The 14,479-nt window shown below is 40.8% G+C and overlaps 1 protein-coding gene across 5 annotated transcripts in view; it reads left to right on the top strand.

Annotated features, from left to right (window-relative positions):
• ASTN2 (astrotactin 2) overlaps positions 1–14,479 on the top strand; it is an 882,793-nt gene that overhangs the window by 560,171 nt on the left and 308,143 nt on the right. For all 5 annotated transcript variants that reach the window (XM_040482114.1, XM_040482112.1, XM_040482113.1 and 2 more), the window contains one exon: positions 13,904–14,092. In XM_040482114.1, the coding sequence (XP_040338048.1) occupies positions 13,904–14,092 (189 nt within the window). The remainder of the gene's footprint in view (positions 1–13,903; positions 14,093–14,479) is intronic.

Below are 14,479 nucleotides of genomic sequence, written 5' to 3'. Positions count from 1 at the left end.
ATACACTGGTACTGACTCTATTTACTATGTCGTACTTTGCAACCACATGAGACTGGGAGCTTGTTCCTCAAGCCCCTTCCCCTGTTTTGCCCCTGTCCTTCCCTGCACCCGCCTCCCCTCGGGCAACCGTTAGCTTGTTCTCTGTATTTATGACTCTGGTTTTTTTTTGTTGTTGTTCTTTGTTTTGATATTTAGGTTCCACAGATCAGTGAAATCGTATGGTATTTTTATTTCTTTGTCTGACTTATTTCCCTGAGCATAGTACCCTCTAGGTCCATCCATGTTGTCACAAATGGTAAGATTTCATTCTTTGTATGTGGCTGAGTGGTATTCCATGGTGTGTGTGTGTGTGTGTGTGTGTGTGTGTGTGTGTGTCTACATATACACACAGCACATCTTTATCCATTCATCTATAACTTTTTAAAAAATGTTTATTTATTTTTGAGAGAGAGAGAGAGAGAGAGAGAGAGAGAGAGCGCGCGCAAGTGGGGGAGGGGCAGAGAGAGACATTGACACAGAATCCGAAGCAGGCTCTAGGCTCTGAGCTGCCAGCACAGAGCCTGATTCAGGGCTCGAACTCATGGACCATAAGATCATGACCTGAGCTGAAGTTGGGCACTTAATGGACTGAGCCACCCACAAGCCCCTCCATTCATCTATTGATGACACTTGGGCTGCTTCCATATCTTGGCTATTGTAAATAATGCTGCAGTAAACATCGGGTGCACATATCTTTTCTGATTAGTGTTTTCATTTTCTTCAGGCTGGATCGTAGGGTAGTTCTATTTTTAAGTTTTTAAGGAACTCCATACTGTTTCCCATAGTGGCTGCACCAGTTTGCATTCCCACCGACAGTGCACTGAGGTTCCCTTTTCTCCACATTCTTGCCAACACCTGTTATTTCCTGTCTTTTTGATACTAGCCTTAACAACAGATTTGAAGGGATATCTCATTGTGGTTTTGATTTACATTTTTCTGACATGCAGTGATATTGAAACAGTTTTTCATGAATCTGTTGGCCATTGGTACGTCTCCTTAGGGAATATGTCTATTCAGGTCCTCTGGCCATTTTTTGATTGGATTGTTTGTTGTTGTTGCTGTTTTTGGTGTTGATGTATCCAATAAGGGGTTAATATCCAAAATATAAGAAGAACTCTGAAAGTCTTAAATAAGAATGAATGGGCGGGAGTGTGCTGGCAGCTGTTGAAGCCCATCCAAATGCTGATAAACAGGACAAAAAAAGAAAATAAAACCCAGGTCTCCTAAAACCAACTGCAGTGTCAACATGTTTTGAAGACTGCCTATTAAGGATGCAAATGAGAAGTTACCCACACTTGTTAGAAGCACTGTAAACAAAACAATGAAAGCCATTAGCAGGTACTTGTGAGAAAGTTGGTAGAGAGATGTAGCACCTAATTGAATTAAGCAAGGGAAACAAACCTTTGCTCAAGGACACCTTCCAGACTGGATCAGAGCTCTGTGACCTTGCTGAGTTCCTTGGGTAGGCTCAGGTTCAATAAACCCCTCTGCAGCTAGGTGAGTCACAGCAGCTAACTTTTATGAAGTGCCTCTTCTGTGCCATGGCTGTGGTTAGTGCTTCGATTACAAGAGCCGGTTTTTAATTCTCCTAACAACTCTACAAGGGACGTACTATTATGATCGCCAGTTACCATCAAGAAAACCAGGCACAGAATAGCTCTGTGACTTTCCCAAGGTCACACAGCAGGTACATGGGGGCATTAGGGCTCCAACCCAGGCTGTGTGGCTCTAGTCTCAGTCAGGACAGACCTGCTGTTATTCCTCGCCTCTGGCCACTTCTAGCTATGTGGTCTTAAGCAAGTCCCTAAACTTCTGTGAGCCTTTCCTTTTAAGTAGAATCAGATGCAATTGTGAGGATTGAATGGAACTATGCATGCACAGAGGCCAGCAAGCGTGAGCACCCAGCGAATGGCAGTTATGGCCAGTCTAATAGGTGTAAAGCCAGCTAATTTAATCACTTGGCGACGGAATTGTAGGTCTTCTTTACCACCCTATCTCCAGCACCTAGAACAGTGCCTGGCAATTAGTAGGTGCTCACATAATAATTGTTAAATGATGTTCTTCACTTAACATGGCTAAAGCAGTTGTCCCCAGCCCAGTCTTTCCAGCTGCAATTCCAGTTGTGACCCTCTTCCTGAATGAGGCCTCTTCTTGGCCTGCGCATCTGGAATTTTGACAGTGTTGTTCTGTCTGCCTCTCCTCCTCTGTACCATCAATCCCCACCCCTTGTCTGTGACCATTTAGCTTAGACAGCTCTGTTTCATCATCAAGACTCAGTGTGGATATAACCTTCTCTGACAAGTCTTCTCTGAGCCCCATGGGGTGCGGGAGTGAGAAGTGTAGTTACCCTGGAGCTGGGTAATAGAATACCTTGCCCTTTCAAGTGGATACTGCTTAAATATTGGCTCGGGATTTAGCAAGTGGGGTTAGGGCGTGCAAAGAAAGGACCTTTTCTCTTGTTTTATTTTGATTTGTATTTTTTTCATTTCGACCCACAAGACGCTCTTGCAAGGACTGTTTGGTAGCTTTGAATTCTAATTTATCCCAGTGATGTCTGGACACCCTGCAGACTGGACCTCCTGCCAGCTGCCTTGGTAGCCAGCCCCTGGTCTACACAACTGAGTAAAGTATCTTTCTCTGGGATCACACAGCACCCCAGTGCTTCTCTCTGTGGTCACCCCGTTGCTCTTTTGACTTACCTGCTTTCCTGTGTGGACCTCTTTGCACTGTGAAGTCTTCATGATCAGGGACTAGGTCGTAGTCACCTGGGTATCCCCATTGTCACTCCCCACTGTTTGCCCCAAGAACTTCTTCAAAACTGTAACCGTTGAATTAAGGAATTCATCTATCTAGGATTTCTTGCACCTACTCTGTACCTGGCCTTTTATGGGATGCTGAGAACGCAAATAGGCATTGAGTTTGTACTCTGGGACAGAGGGGACACTGAGGACAGGTGGCTGAGCCTCACTTGGTCCTGATTGATGTTGATGGAGCAACAGGTACTAGCAGGGTAGAGAGAAGCAGGTGAATTTGAGAGAAGTTGAGAAGGTCATCAGACACCGAGTTGAAGCATTTAGAATGAATCTTTACAGGTGAGGGAGCATCCCCAAGCAATTACAGGTTGCTTGGTTACCTAGCAACCAAGTTGGTATCTTTTGTGTATGTGTGTTTATGATGTACTTCGTGCATTCTTTCACAAGGGCTTAATATTATCCACATAAATCCAACCTATTAAAAAAACATGTCATATAAAGTTAGGACTGACCGGAGCCATGTATAAGGACAGAGAGAGAAAATGGTTGCAGGAGCCTGAAATGGGGGCATTACTCAACGGGAGATAAATTTAGCTCTTTGCTTCTTGGCAACTGATGTAAACAGAAAAGGGAAAACAAACAACCCCCCCCCCCCAAAACATATGGTGGATTATATAGTAGTCCTGGCTTGTCAAAAGGAAGGTTGTGTTTTTTGCTGTTTTATTGTGTTTTGTTTGTTTCAGGGGGTAAACACCTTTTCCTGGCATAATTTGCTAAGAGAGATGTTCCCTGTATATATATTTTTGTTCCCTGTATTTTTATTTTATTTTATTTTTCAACGTTGATTTATTTTTGGGACAGAGAGAGACAGAGCATGAACGGGGGAGGGGCAGAGAGAGAGGGAGACACAGAATCGGAAACAGGCTCCAGGCTCCGAGCCAGCAGCCCAGAGCCTGACGCGGGGCTCGAACTCACGGACCGCGAGATCGTGACCTGGCTGAAGTCGGACGCTTAACCGACTGCGCCACCCAGGCGCCCCATGTTCCCTGTATTTTTAAATAAGAAATGGTGATCAAGGTCCTTAATATTTTTTGAAGTTTCAAGTATTTCTCAGATCTTTCAGAGGAGGAAACCGTGGCCCAGAAGAATCTCACAGCCATTTAGGAGGTAAAGTTGGGACAGGAGATAACCCAAGCGTCTCTCTTCAAATTTGAATGTGATTTAAATGTAATTTTATTAACAATGTAATGAAAATGTGTTTAAAAATCTGGGCCGAAAGAGCACATCTAGCCACACATCCTCTCTAGGAGTGGCAAACACTGACCTCCAGACAGAAGATAGTGATCTTAATTTTGACTTTCAGTAACTGGTTGGAGAGGTGTGGGATGTGTTTATTCACCACTTGTTTTGTTTTGGTTTCTGACTTTTAGGTTAGGGTCTGCATTTTCACCTCTGTGACTTCTGATCGAAGAAACGGGATTTTACCTCCCATAGTTAACACAGAACATCCACATACCAGGTTCTCGGCAGACATTACAACCTTATGCTCCCTGCTGCTTGAAGTATTTTGCAAAAGCTCAGGTGTAAAACATATTCACAGACATTTGACTGAAGCACACAGAGTTCATCCATTCATTCAGAGAGGTTTTTCCACTGTGGGATCTGTGAAACATGAGTCCCATATGCAGCTGAAAGACAGAAAAGGGTAGCTCAGTGGTCACATTCCTATGTGGATGGGAAATTGTACTCTATAACTGCCTTTAAGGTTCATGGTGCACCTGAGGATAGTAAAGGCTCTGACAAGTCCTGCGGTGGTGATATATCATAATTCACTGGTTCTGAAGTGCCCACATTTTCCACTTTCTAACATCTCTGAAATCAGGATGCATTTTACTATCAATGCTTTGAAAGATTTTTTTAAAATGTTTTCCTTCGTGTTAGGTGACATGCTAATGTTTCTCACAAGTGTTGAGGGTCTTCGAGTAGATACATCATTATATAAGTTAACCAGAATTCCCCCATGGAATTGTTTCATTTCCTTCCTTCCTTCTTTCCTTCTTTTCTAAAGAATACCCTTGGGTACCTTGCATTCAAAATGGCTTTTCTGGAAACCAAATCTTTCCCTTGAGTGAAACCTTCAGATGGAGACCACCCTGAAAATGGTCCAAGTCAGTGTTGTGTGCCGTTCCTTGAGCTCTTCTGACCTTACATTTTCTATGTTTTTACATTCCCCGCCCCCCCCCTTCCAGGATCTGACTCTTTTTGCCATTTAAAGAAAAAATTTCTAGTCTGTGCATTGCCATCTATAATTTTATAGGCTCCACAAACCGTTGAGGAATGAATGAATAACCGAGCAAGTAAATACATGAATAAATAAACACCCTGCTTGGAGAATCTGTGTAAATGCCATACCTCTCTAAGGTCCCAGATTCCTCTTTTGAAAGACAAGCAGATTGGAAATAGTCATTTGTGCTGAAATGAAATGAGTACTAGATGTGGAGTAAGAAGATCCAGGTCAAGGTACTGGTTTTTCCAAAGTGCTGGTATGATCTTGGTGGTGGAATTTTAAAGTGCCAGCCTCGAGGTCCTTGGTGGCTGTGTTGGAATGAAACTCCCCGTCTCGTGATGTTGCTGTAGGGATTAAATAAAACATGCTCTTGGCTAAACACGTATAGGTTTTATGGTACAATCTCTAAAGGCCCATCTAGTTCTAGTATTCTCTATAATGTGATAGGTGTGTTAAGGGTAACACATTCATTGCCTACAGCTAAAATGCCCAGTTTGTATCTTTGTACTTATTTTATGGTTTTCATTTTGGCATATGTATAAATATAGTTCCATGCAGATCTTGGCTGGTTTCCTGTGAGCCTACACTCTTTAGAATTTCTGTAAGAAAATCTCCCAGACGACAGAATGTTCTAAAGAAACTGTATAATTATGTCGCATGGAAAAAAAAAAAAAAAAACCAACAACTAAACAGACCTTTGCATAAATCATCCATCTTGTGCCCTGAGGTGGCTTGGGGGAGAGAGTTTCTCATGTTTCAAAACTCAGAGGATCGTTTACCTCTGAGTCCCTACGTTTTTATGAGTCTCTGTTTTTTCCCCTCCCCGCATCTCTAAGTGTCTTACTAAGCACACCCCAAACCTTTTATCTCCCCTCCTTCCTCTCCTGTTGAGCCACAATCCTTTCCTACCCCCAGACAAAAATAAATAAATAAATAACCATGAACCTACAGGTGTAATATGGCTAAAATTTCTCTCTCACACACACATACACACACACACACGTGGCACACACACACACACATACACATGCTTTGAAATATGAACTCCCAGGTCTGCTTCCTAGCACCACGGTAAACAAGGTGTATCTCCATGGGCAAGTCACTTACCGGTTTTCTCATCTGAACATGAGCAATGCCTCCCTGCTACGGTCTTCCTTTAGTTTCCTAACGCTTTGATGATGAATTGCCACAAACGTAGCGGCTTAAAACCTCACAGATTTATTATTTACACCTGTGGAGGTCACAATTCCTAAAACTGAGGCATCAGCAAGATTCTTAAGGCCAGAGGAACAGTCTGTTTCTATCTGTCTCTCCTCTGATTCCACGCTATATCTCCTTCTCTGACTCTGACACATTTGTCTACTTCTTATGCTCTTATAAGGACCCCCTTTTAAAAAATGTTTTTTAATGTGTATTTATTTTTGAGAGAGAGAGAGAGACAGAATCCAAAGCAGGCTCCAGGGCCCGAGCTGTCAGCACAGAGCCTGATGCAGGGCTCGAACTCACCAAGTGTGAGATCATGAGCTGAGCCGAAGTCAGATGCTTAACCAACTGAGCCACCCAGGCACCCCTTTTTAAAATTTTTAATGTTTATTTATTTATGAGAGAGAGAGAGAGAGAGTGAGAGAGAGAGAGAGAGAGAGAGTCAGAATCTGAAGCAGGCTCCAGGATCCAAGCTGTCAGCACAGAGCCTGACATGGGGCTCGAACCCATGAACTGTGAGATCATGACCTGAGCCAAAGTCGGATGCTTAACCAACTGAGCCACCCAGGCTCCCCTTATAAGGACCCTTTTGATTACATTGAGTCCAACTAGATAATCAAGAACAATCTTCCCACCTCGAAAGTCTTAATCATACTTACAAAGTTCCTTTTGCCATGTATGGTAACATATCCATAGGTTGTAAGGACCTATGGTTGTTAGGACACAGACATTTTGGGGGCACCATTATTCTACCTAATTCAGGTTGTAATAAGGAGCAGGTCAGTTTGTATATAGGGAAATATTCCACTAGACTGGAATCTTAACTGTAGGGCTGAGCTTTGCATGTATGTGTGTATGGATGTATGTGTATATATGTACATGTATATATGTGTGTGTATATATGTATATGCATAAGAATATAAACGCACAGGCATACATATGTATATAATGTACATATTTAACTTGAACTGCAATAATTATGTATACACTTACCTATTTAAAATACATGAATGCTATATGTATGGATGTATCATTTATCAAGAGCAGTGTTGCAATGGCACCATACGTTTCACGTTGTCTATTACACGACAGATACTATTTTGTCCTTTAGGTAAGTTATGTCAGTTCTCACATAAGCTCTGTGGTAAGGATAACTTTTATCCCCATTTAATAGATTGTGTCACTGAGGCCTACAGAAGTTAATAGATTGTATCAGGGCCATATGGCTGATAAGGGGCATAGCTTCCCTTTGAACCCAGGTTTAATTAGATACAAACTCTGAGCTCCACACCTCTGTCTCCCTTAAGTAAGGGAGCATGAAATCTCAGTAAATTCACCGAAGTAGAAATTATACAAGCTATATTCCAGACTAGAATGCAATAATATTACATATTAACAGCAGTCTAGTTAGCAGATACATCGGTCTACTTGAGAATTTTTTTACATTTATTTATTTATTTTTTAATTTTTTTTAACGTTTATTTATTTTTGAGACAGAGAGAGACACAGCATGAACGGGGGAGGGTCAGAGAGAGAGGGAGACACAGAATCGGAAGCAGGCTCCAGGCTCTGAGCCATCAGCCCAGAGCCCGACGTGGGGCTCGAACTCGCGGACCGCGAGATCATGACCTGAGCTGAAGTCGGACGCTCAACCAACTGAGCCACCCAGGCGCCCCAAGAATTTTTTTTTTTACATTTAAACAACTAAACCTCCTAAGTAACACTCGAGTAAGGAGAAAAATCAAACTTAAATGACCACGTCCTTAGAAATGAGTAGGAGCAGGCAGACTGTATATTCACATTCATGGAACATGGGCAAAGCAGTCAGAGCTCCGTGTCATGTATTGAGAAGCAAGACAGATTGAAAATAAACAAATAAGCATTCAAATCAAGAAGCCAGAAAAGGAATTATAAAACAAAGTGAAAGAAAGCAGCAGGAAGGAATTAATACAAATAAAAGCTGAAATAAATGAAATAGGTGAAAAAAAGGAGCCTCATCAATAAAATGCAAAAGCCTTTTGAAATGAGAGAGGGAGAGAGAATACAAGGACATTAGGAATGAGCTAGAGACATACCCATAGAAGCACAGAAGATAAAGCAAATTTAATGAGAATACTGTGTACAACTTTATACCAATAAATTTGCAAGTCTTGATAAAATGCATTATTTTCTTGGAAAATATAAATTACCAAGTTTCACTCATGATGGTGTAGAAAATCTAAACAGACAGATAACATAAAATAAAATGATCAGAGAGCTAAATATCTACAATTGAAAAGAAGTCATGAGCTCACGGGTTTTATAGGCAGGTCCTATCAAATCATTGAGGAATGCACAACCACTCTCTTATATAAACTGAACCAGAGAAAGAAACTAAAATGGCTGTTTTCTAATTTATTCCAAAATCCTAGCATAGTTCTAATGCCTAAACGAGGCAAATATATACTCATCCATTTAGAAAAATCTGGTACATGTATTAGAACTGATGAGCTCCTTATGTGGTACGGTGAAAAATCAACTTATAGAAATCAGTAATAGCTTTCCTCAATATCAGCAGTTTCTACTAGAAAATATAAGGGAAAACATAAGTGAAAACCTGATCCTACTTCTGTAGTGGAAAAGGATGTAATAATAGCAGCGACCACTGACTGTAAGTTTGGGTACACCGAATTCCAGACATTATCTCATTTAATCTTCACAGTGGCTCTTTGAGGTGAATACTTCTTTATAGGTAAGCAGAGCAAGTACAGAGAGGCTAAGCATTTTGTCCAAGGCCACACAGCTAATGGGAGACAAAATCAGGATTTGGCCCCTGGTGATCTGCATCTAAAATGCATGTCTGTAACCTGTGGAACCCTGCATATTGTACCCATACCTAAGAATAAGCCCCGAGAAGACGTTTACGACCAGAAGTCTAAAACTTCAGAGAAGACTTTAAAGGAACGCTTAATATATAAACCAGAAAGGGAGGGAGGCAAACCATAAGAGACTCCTAAATACTGAGAATGAACTGAACGTTGGTGGGGGTCGGGGGAAGGGGAAAGTGGGTGATGGGCATTGAGGAGGGCACCTGTTGGGATGAACACTGGGTGTTGTATGGAAACCAATTTGACAAGAAATTATATTTCATATAAAAAATTAAGTTTTGATTGTAATAAAAGGTGTTTGAGCCACACTGGTTTTGGAGCCTTTAAAAATCTAAATAACAGGAAAACAGTGTTTACAAAAAATAATAAAAAAAATTAAAAAACATTAAAGGAACACTTAATAAATGGAGATGCAAACTATTTCTGAATTAGAAAACTCACAACTGTAAAGATCCTAGGATAAGATCAGCTGTGTTGCTGTAACAAATGAAGCCTCCCAAGCCGGAAACGTGTACACAAAAGTTTATTATACGCTTTTCATGCAAGATCCATTGTGATTGAGGTGAACTTCTCCAACCGCAAGTATGCATTTCGATCACATGCTCTCCAAACTTGCCATAGCAAGAGAAGAGGGGGCTTGAGAATCAGACAGGATGTTTTGAAGGTCTGAGTCTGGCAGCAGCTTGCATCACGTCAGCACAGATTCCATCATTCACAATCCCGTCACGTGGCCCCTCTGGCCCACCTGCAGGGGAAGCTTGGTTGCACAGTCTATGGTACACCTCCAGAAAGAGGACCCAGTGTAGCGAATGGAAGACATTGTCTCTGCCACAGTTGGTGGTGGTGCCCAACATAGAGTTGAGTCTCAATATGTATTTCTTACAGGGGAACATTTTTTTTTAAAATTCCCCCCACATTGGTCTACAAATTCAATGTGATATCACCCAAAATTCTACTAGGGTTTTATGTGGAATTTGACAAGTCAAAATTAAAATTCATTTGAATGGGAAAATAATAAGACGAGTGAGGAAGTTTTGAGATAGAAAATTAGTGTTTACAATGGGGAGGAGACTTACTTGACTATATCCAGACCATGCCTCAAAGCTACAGTAATTCAAGTAGTATATAATCTTTTTCATGTTTTTTTCTATTTCTGAGAGAGGGAGAGGGAGAGAGAGAGAGAGAGAGAGAGAGGCAAAGAGAGAGGGAGACAAAGGATCCAAAGCAAGCTCTGCCCTGACAGCCGAGAGCTTGATGTGGGGTTCAAACTCATGAACCCTGAGATCATGACCTGAGCTGATGTTGGATGCTCAACTGACTGAGCCACCCAGGAACCCCTCAAGTAGTATAGAATTATTGCAGGAAAATACAGGCAGCTAAATAGGAAAAATTCCAACCATGTATACATGGCATACATAGTGATTTAGTATATGAGAAAATAGTATTTTACATTAGTTAGTGAACAGATGGACCCTTCAGGTAATGGTTACTCATTTTGAAAATAATGAAGTTAAAATAACCACTCACATCGTGCACAAAATTAAATCCATACAGATTAAACAACCAAAGATTTTTAAAAACCTATATAAATACTAGAATAATATATAGAAATGTGTTTTATCATCTGTCGCTTCCTAAGCATTGCCCAAATTCAGAAGCAGTTAAGGACCAGGATAGAGAGGTTATAAGATATCAAAAGTAAGGTTAAAACACAAGTACAGAATGAAAGAAAATTTCAATATGTATGAAAGGAGAAGGAGGACTCCAGAAAATATGCAAAGCATACATAAGCCAATAAGGAAAAAGACAAGAATCACAATAGGAAAATGGTTAAAGCACATGGATGGACAACCTATAGAAGGAGAAATACACATGGCCATGACATCAAAAGGTGGGGAACCTCAGCAGTAATCAGGGAAATGCCAAGCAAAACAAAAATGAGTTTTTTTCCAATCCCATATTGGTGATAATGAACATGAAAGTTATGGGGAAATGGGCTTTCTCAATCATCAGTGATAGGATTGTAGACTGGTAGAGCCCCAACAGACAGCCATTATTAAATCTACCAAAATTTTTAAATTCATAAACCACTGACCCAGCAATCCTTTTTCTAAGATTTTTTTTAGTAGAAACACATACATGTACAGAATGATATATGTACAAAGATCTTCATTATGATACCATTTGCAATAATAAACATCTATAAACAACCAAAATGCTCATTAATAAAGAGTAGCTAAAGGCATTATGGTACATTTATACCGTGCAATGCCAAATAACCATCAGAAAGATAGATCTATATGAATACTGGTTTGAAAAGATCTCTGAGAAATAGTATTAAGTACAAATGCATATCTTATAATAATGTATGGTGTACTTACGAGTTTATTATGAAAAATTTGTATATATAATATAATTATTATATGCGTAATATTGTATTTATAAATGTATTTTTAAAAACCTAGAAGAATACATAATAGTTAACAATGATGACTACTGATATTAAGTAAAAATATGTGAGGAGTGGAAATGAAGAACTCTATAGACTTTGATAATGTTTAATCATTTATAACAAGAGTATATTTATTCACAGGTGCATGCATGTGTGCGTGCGTGTGTGTGTCTGTGTGTGTGTATAAAGAGAGGAAGCTCTACTCCAGTAAACCATTTCTCATATTTGCTGGGAACCTCCTGGGAATAGATGGCTGGGACTAGACTTCATTAGGAACTTACCATATACTCTGTGCATTCATGTAACTCATGTCATGTGTACTCCACCTTTATCAAGGGAGAGTTACTTACATTTAATAAATGCAAAAAGAAGAGGGGATAGACTTGATGAAGGCACCAGGACAGGCCTTCTTCCAACAACCTTCTGCTGTACTTGGGCAGAAGCATGTAGGAAGGACAGTTGGTGCATCTGTTCAACACACTAGAGGTGATAAGAGAACAAGGGAAGAGTGACAGCTTGCTTTATGCAGGAGACATTCCTGGCTTTTCACTAGAGTGATCTTGAGTCAGCATTTCAGCTCTTCCTATTTGCTTCCTGCCTTCAGTTGAGTTCCACGTGTCTGGCATCAGCTACTGGTTCTTTCAACCTAGGAATATTTTCTTCCCAAACCATTGCATAGAGCCTCTCCCTTCTTCTGTATGAGTTTCTGAGTCTCTCTGCAGTCAGAATCAATAGATTTTCACAAATAAGAGCTTGCCTGCTTTCTACTGCCTCTAACTGGCACAGCCTTACCCAGGGTCATTTCATGCAAGTAGAAACAACTGGATTTGGAGAAGACAAGAGTAGAAAAAGGTCCCTTTGTTGCTAAACAGACTCAAATTTGAATGCCACTTTGCCTCTTGCTTACAGTGTGACCTGCTTTACTTGTCTCCTCATTTTGATTCTGGGTAAAGCAGGAATGATGAAATTAACTTGTTTCATGGCCAGAAAATAAATATACAAGAGGCACCTGGGTGGCTCAGTCAGTTAAGTGCCCAACTCTTGATTTCAGCTCGGGTCATGATCTCAGTGTCATGGGGTAGAGCCCTGCGTCGGGCTCTGTGCTGACAGTAGGCTTAGCATGGAGCTTGCTTGGGATTCTCTCTCTAACTCTCTCCGGCTTGTGTTCTCTCTTTCTCTCTCTCAAAAAGAAACATTTAAAAAAATATATATATATGAAGTTTCCATGGAAAGTGTCTGCTCAATAAACACCACCATTTCCATCATTACTGTAATTATTTTGCGAAGTACCTTTCAATTCCTCTTTTTGCAGCCAATGTATCCAAGGATGTTATAGCAGCCTAATGAATTAATATAGGGTAGGAGTTTCTACCCCATTCTACAGATGAGGAAATTGAAGATCAAAGAAGTTAAATGACTTGCTGGGGTTCACATAGGTCCAAAGGAGCAAAGATGATATTTATACAAGTTTTTTCAGTGGAGCAGCCTATTCTCTTGTGTGTCTTATCTCTTATGTGCACCCTTTTCCCAGTGCATAGCCAAAGGCCATGAACATGTAAAGACTAAAAGAGTTCCCATTTCTGGATTGATTTTTCAGGAGCTGAGACCTTTGTTTCCTCCTCTTTCCCATGCCTAAGAGATTCCTTTTTCACTACAAACATCCCCAGATTGCAAATATTATTTCCACACTCCATTCAGATGCCTATTTAGTCCACAGAGGAGGACCGGTTTAGTCCCTGACTCAAAGGCATGTCAAAGGCCCTTCTGCTGTTAGGATTGGGTAGTTAGAGGCCAACAGAGACTAGGTATATTGCTAATTGAGCAGAAGCAGCGGCTGCAGTGAGCTGTCCGTGGTCCTGGAAGGATCACTTCTGAGTTACAAGGGCAATAGCAACCTTGTTTTTGCTACAGTCTTCAACCTTGGTCGACAGATACACTGGGAATAGATTCTGGTTTGAGAAACTAGTTGATAATTCCCTGTGAATTGGTCTGTCATGCTTTTTAAAGTCTGTGTGTTCATGGAAAACAGTTTTTAAATTTGCTTTGTGCGTAGATGTGCACTCTGGTTTCCCCCTCGACTCCTCCAAAATGTCACAAATGACTTTCCCTGAATTTACCAATTTGCAGGATTAATGTGCTTCTCTCTAGACACCTGTGCCCTAGATAGATTCCAGCCAGAATAGCTGTCTCCATTCCTAAACTCTGACCTGTTTTGCAGGCAAAGGAGGCCTTGGTTTTAGGTCATCCACAATGGGGGCATCCAGCATGTGGAGCTAACTCTCGGCTCTGTTTTATTGTGCAGTTGTGTGGAGGAATACAAGCTGGCTCCTGATGGAAAATCCTGCCTAATGCTCTCAGATGTCTGCGAGGGCCCCAAATGCCTCAAACCCGACTCCAAATTCAACGACACCCTCTTTGGAGAGATGCTACATGGTTACAACAACCGGACCCAGCATGTGAACCAAGGCCAAGTCTTCCAGATGACCTTTAGGTATGGGCAGATACTCGCACTTCACTGGTTGGATCACTGACCCAAAATCTGGGCAGGGGGCGGAAGCCATGGGCACCATGGACTTGAGCTTTGTTAGACTGGCCAGTATCTTTGTAGGCTTATTGATGCCTATCCGATGAAGTGTTACAAGTTAGCAAAATTCATTCCATGAGGTTCCTTTTCCACTGACCTAGCCTTTATTTATCCTGCCCTTCCATTTTTCTAACTCTATCCACATATTTTTAATTCAGCCTTAAATCATCCTATAAGTACAGTTAATGGAATTTTAAAATGTTTAAATTAATCTTTCAGTCTATTAAAAAATAAGTATCCTATGTAGGCTATTCAGGCAGTTAAAAAATAAAGACATTTAATGAAGTAGAAAAT

The sequence above is a fragment of the Herpailurus yagouaroundi genome, unplaced genomic scaffold (genome assembly GCF_014898765.1).
Source record: "Herpailurus yagouaroundi ecotype Mexico unplaced genomic scaffold, PumYag 160, whole genome shotgun sequence".
NCBI classification, from domain to species: Eukaryota; Metazoa; Chordata; class Mammalia; order Carnivora; family Felidae; genus Herpailurus; species Herpailurus yagouaroundi.
Note: the sequence above shows the minus strand (reverse complement) of the source record. Positions and strands in the feature narration are given on the sequence as shown.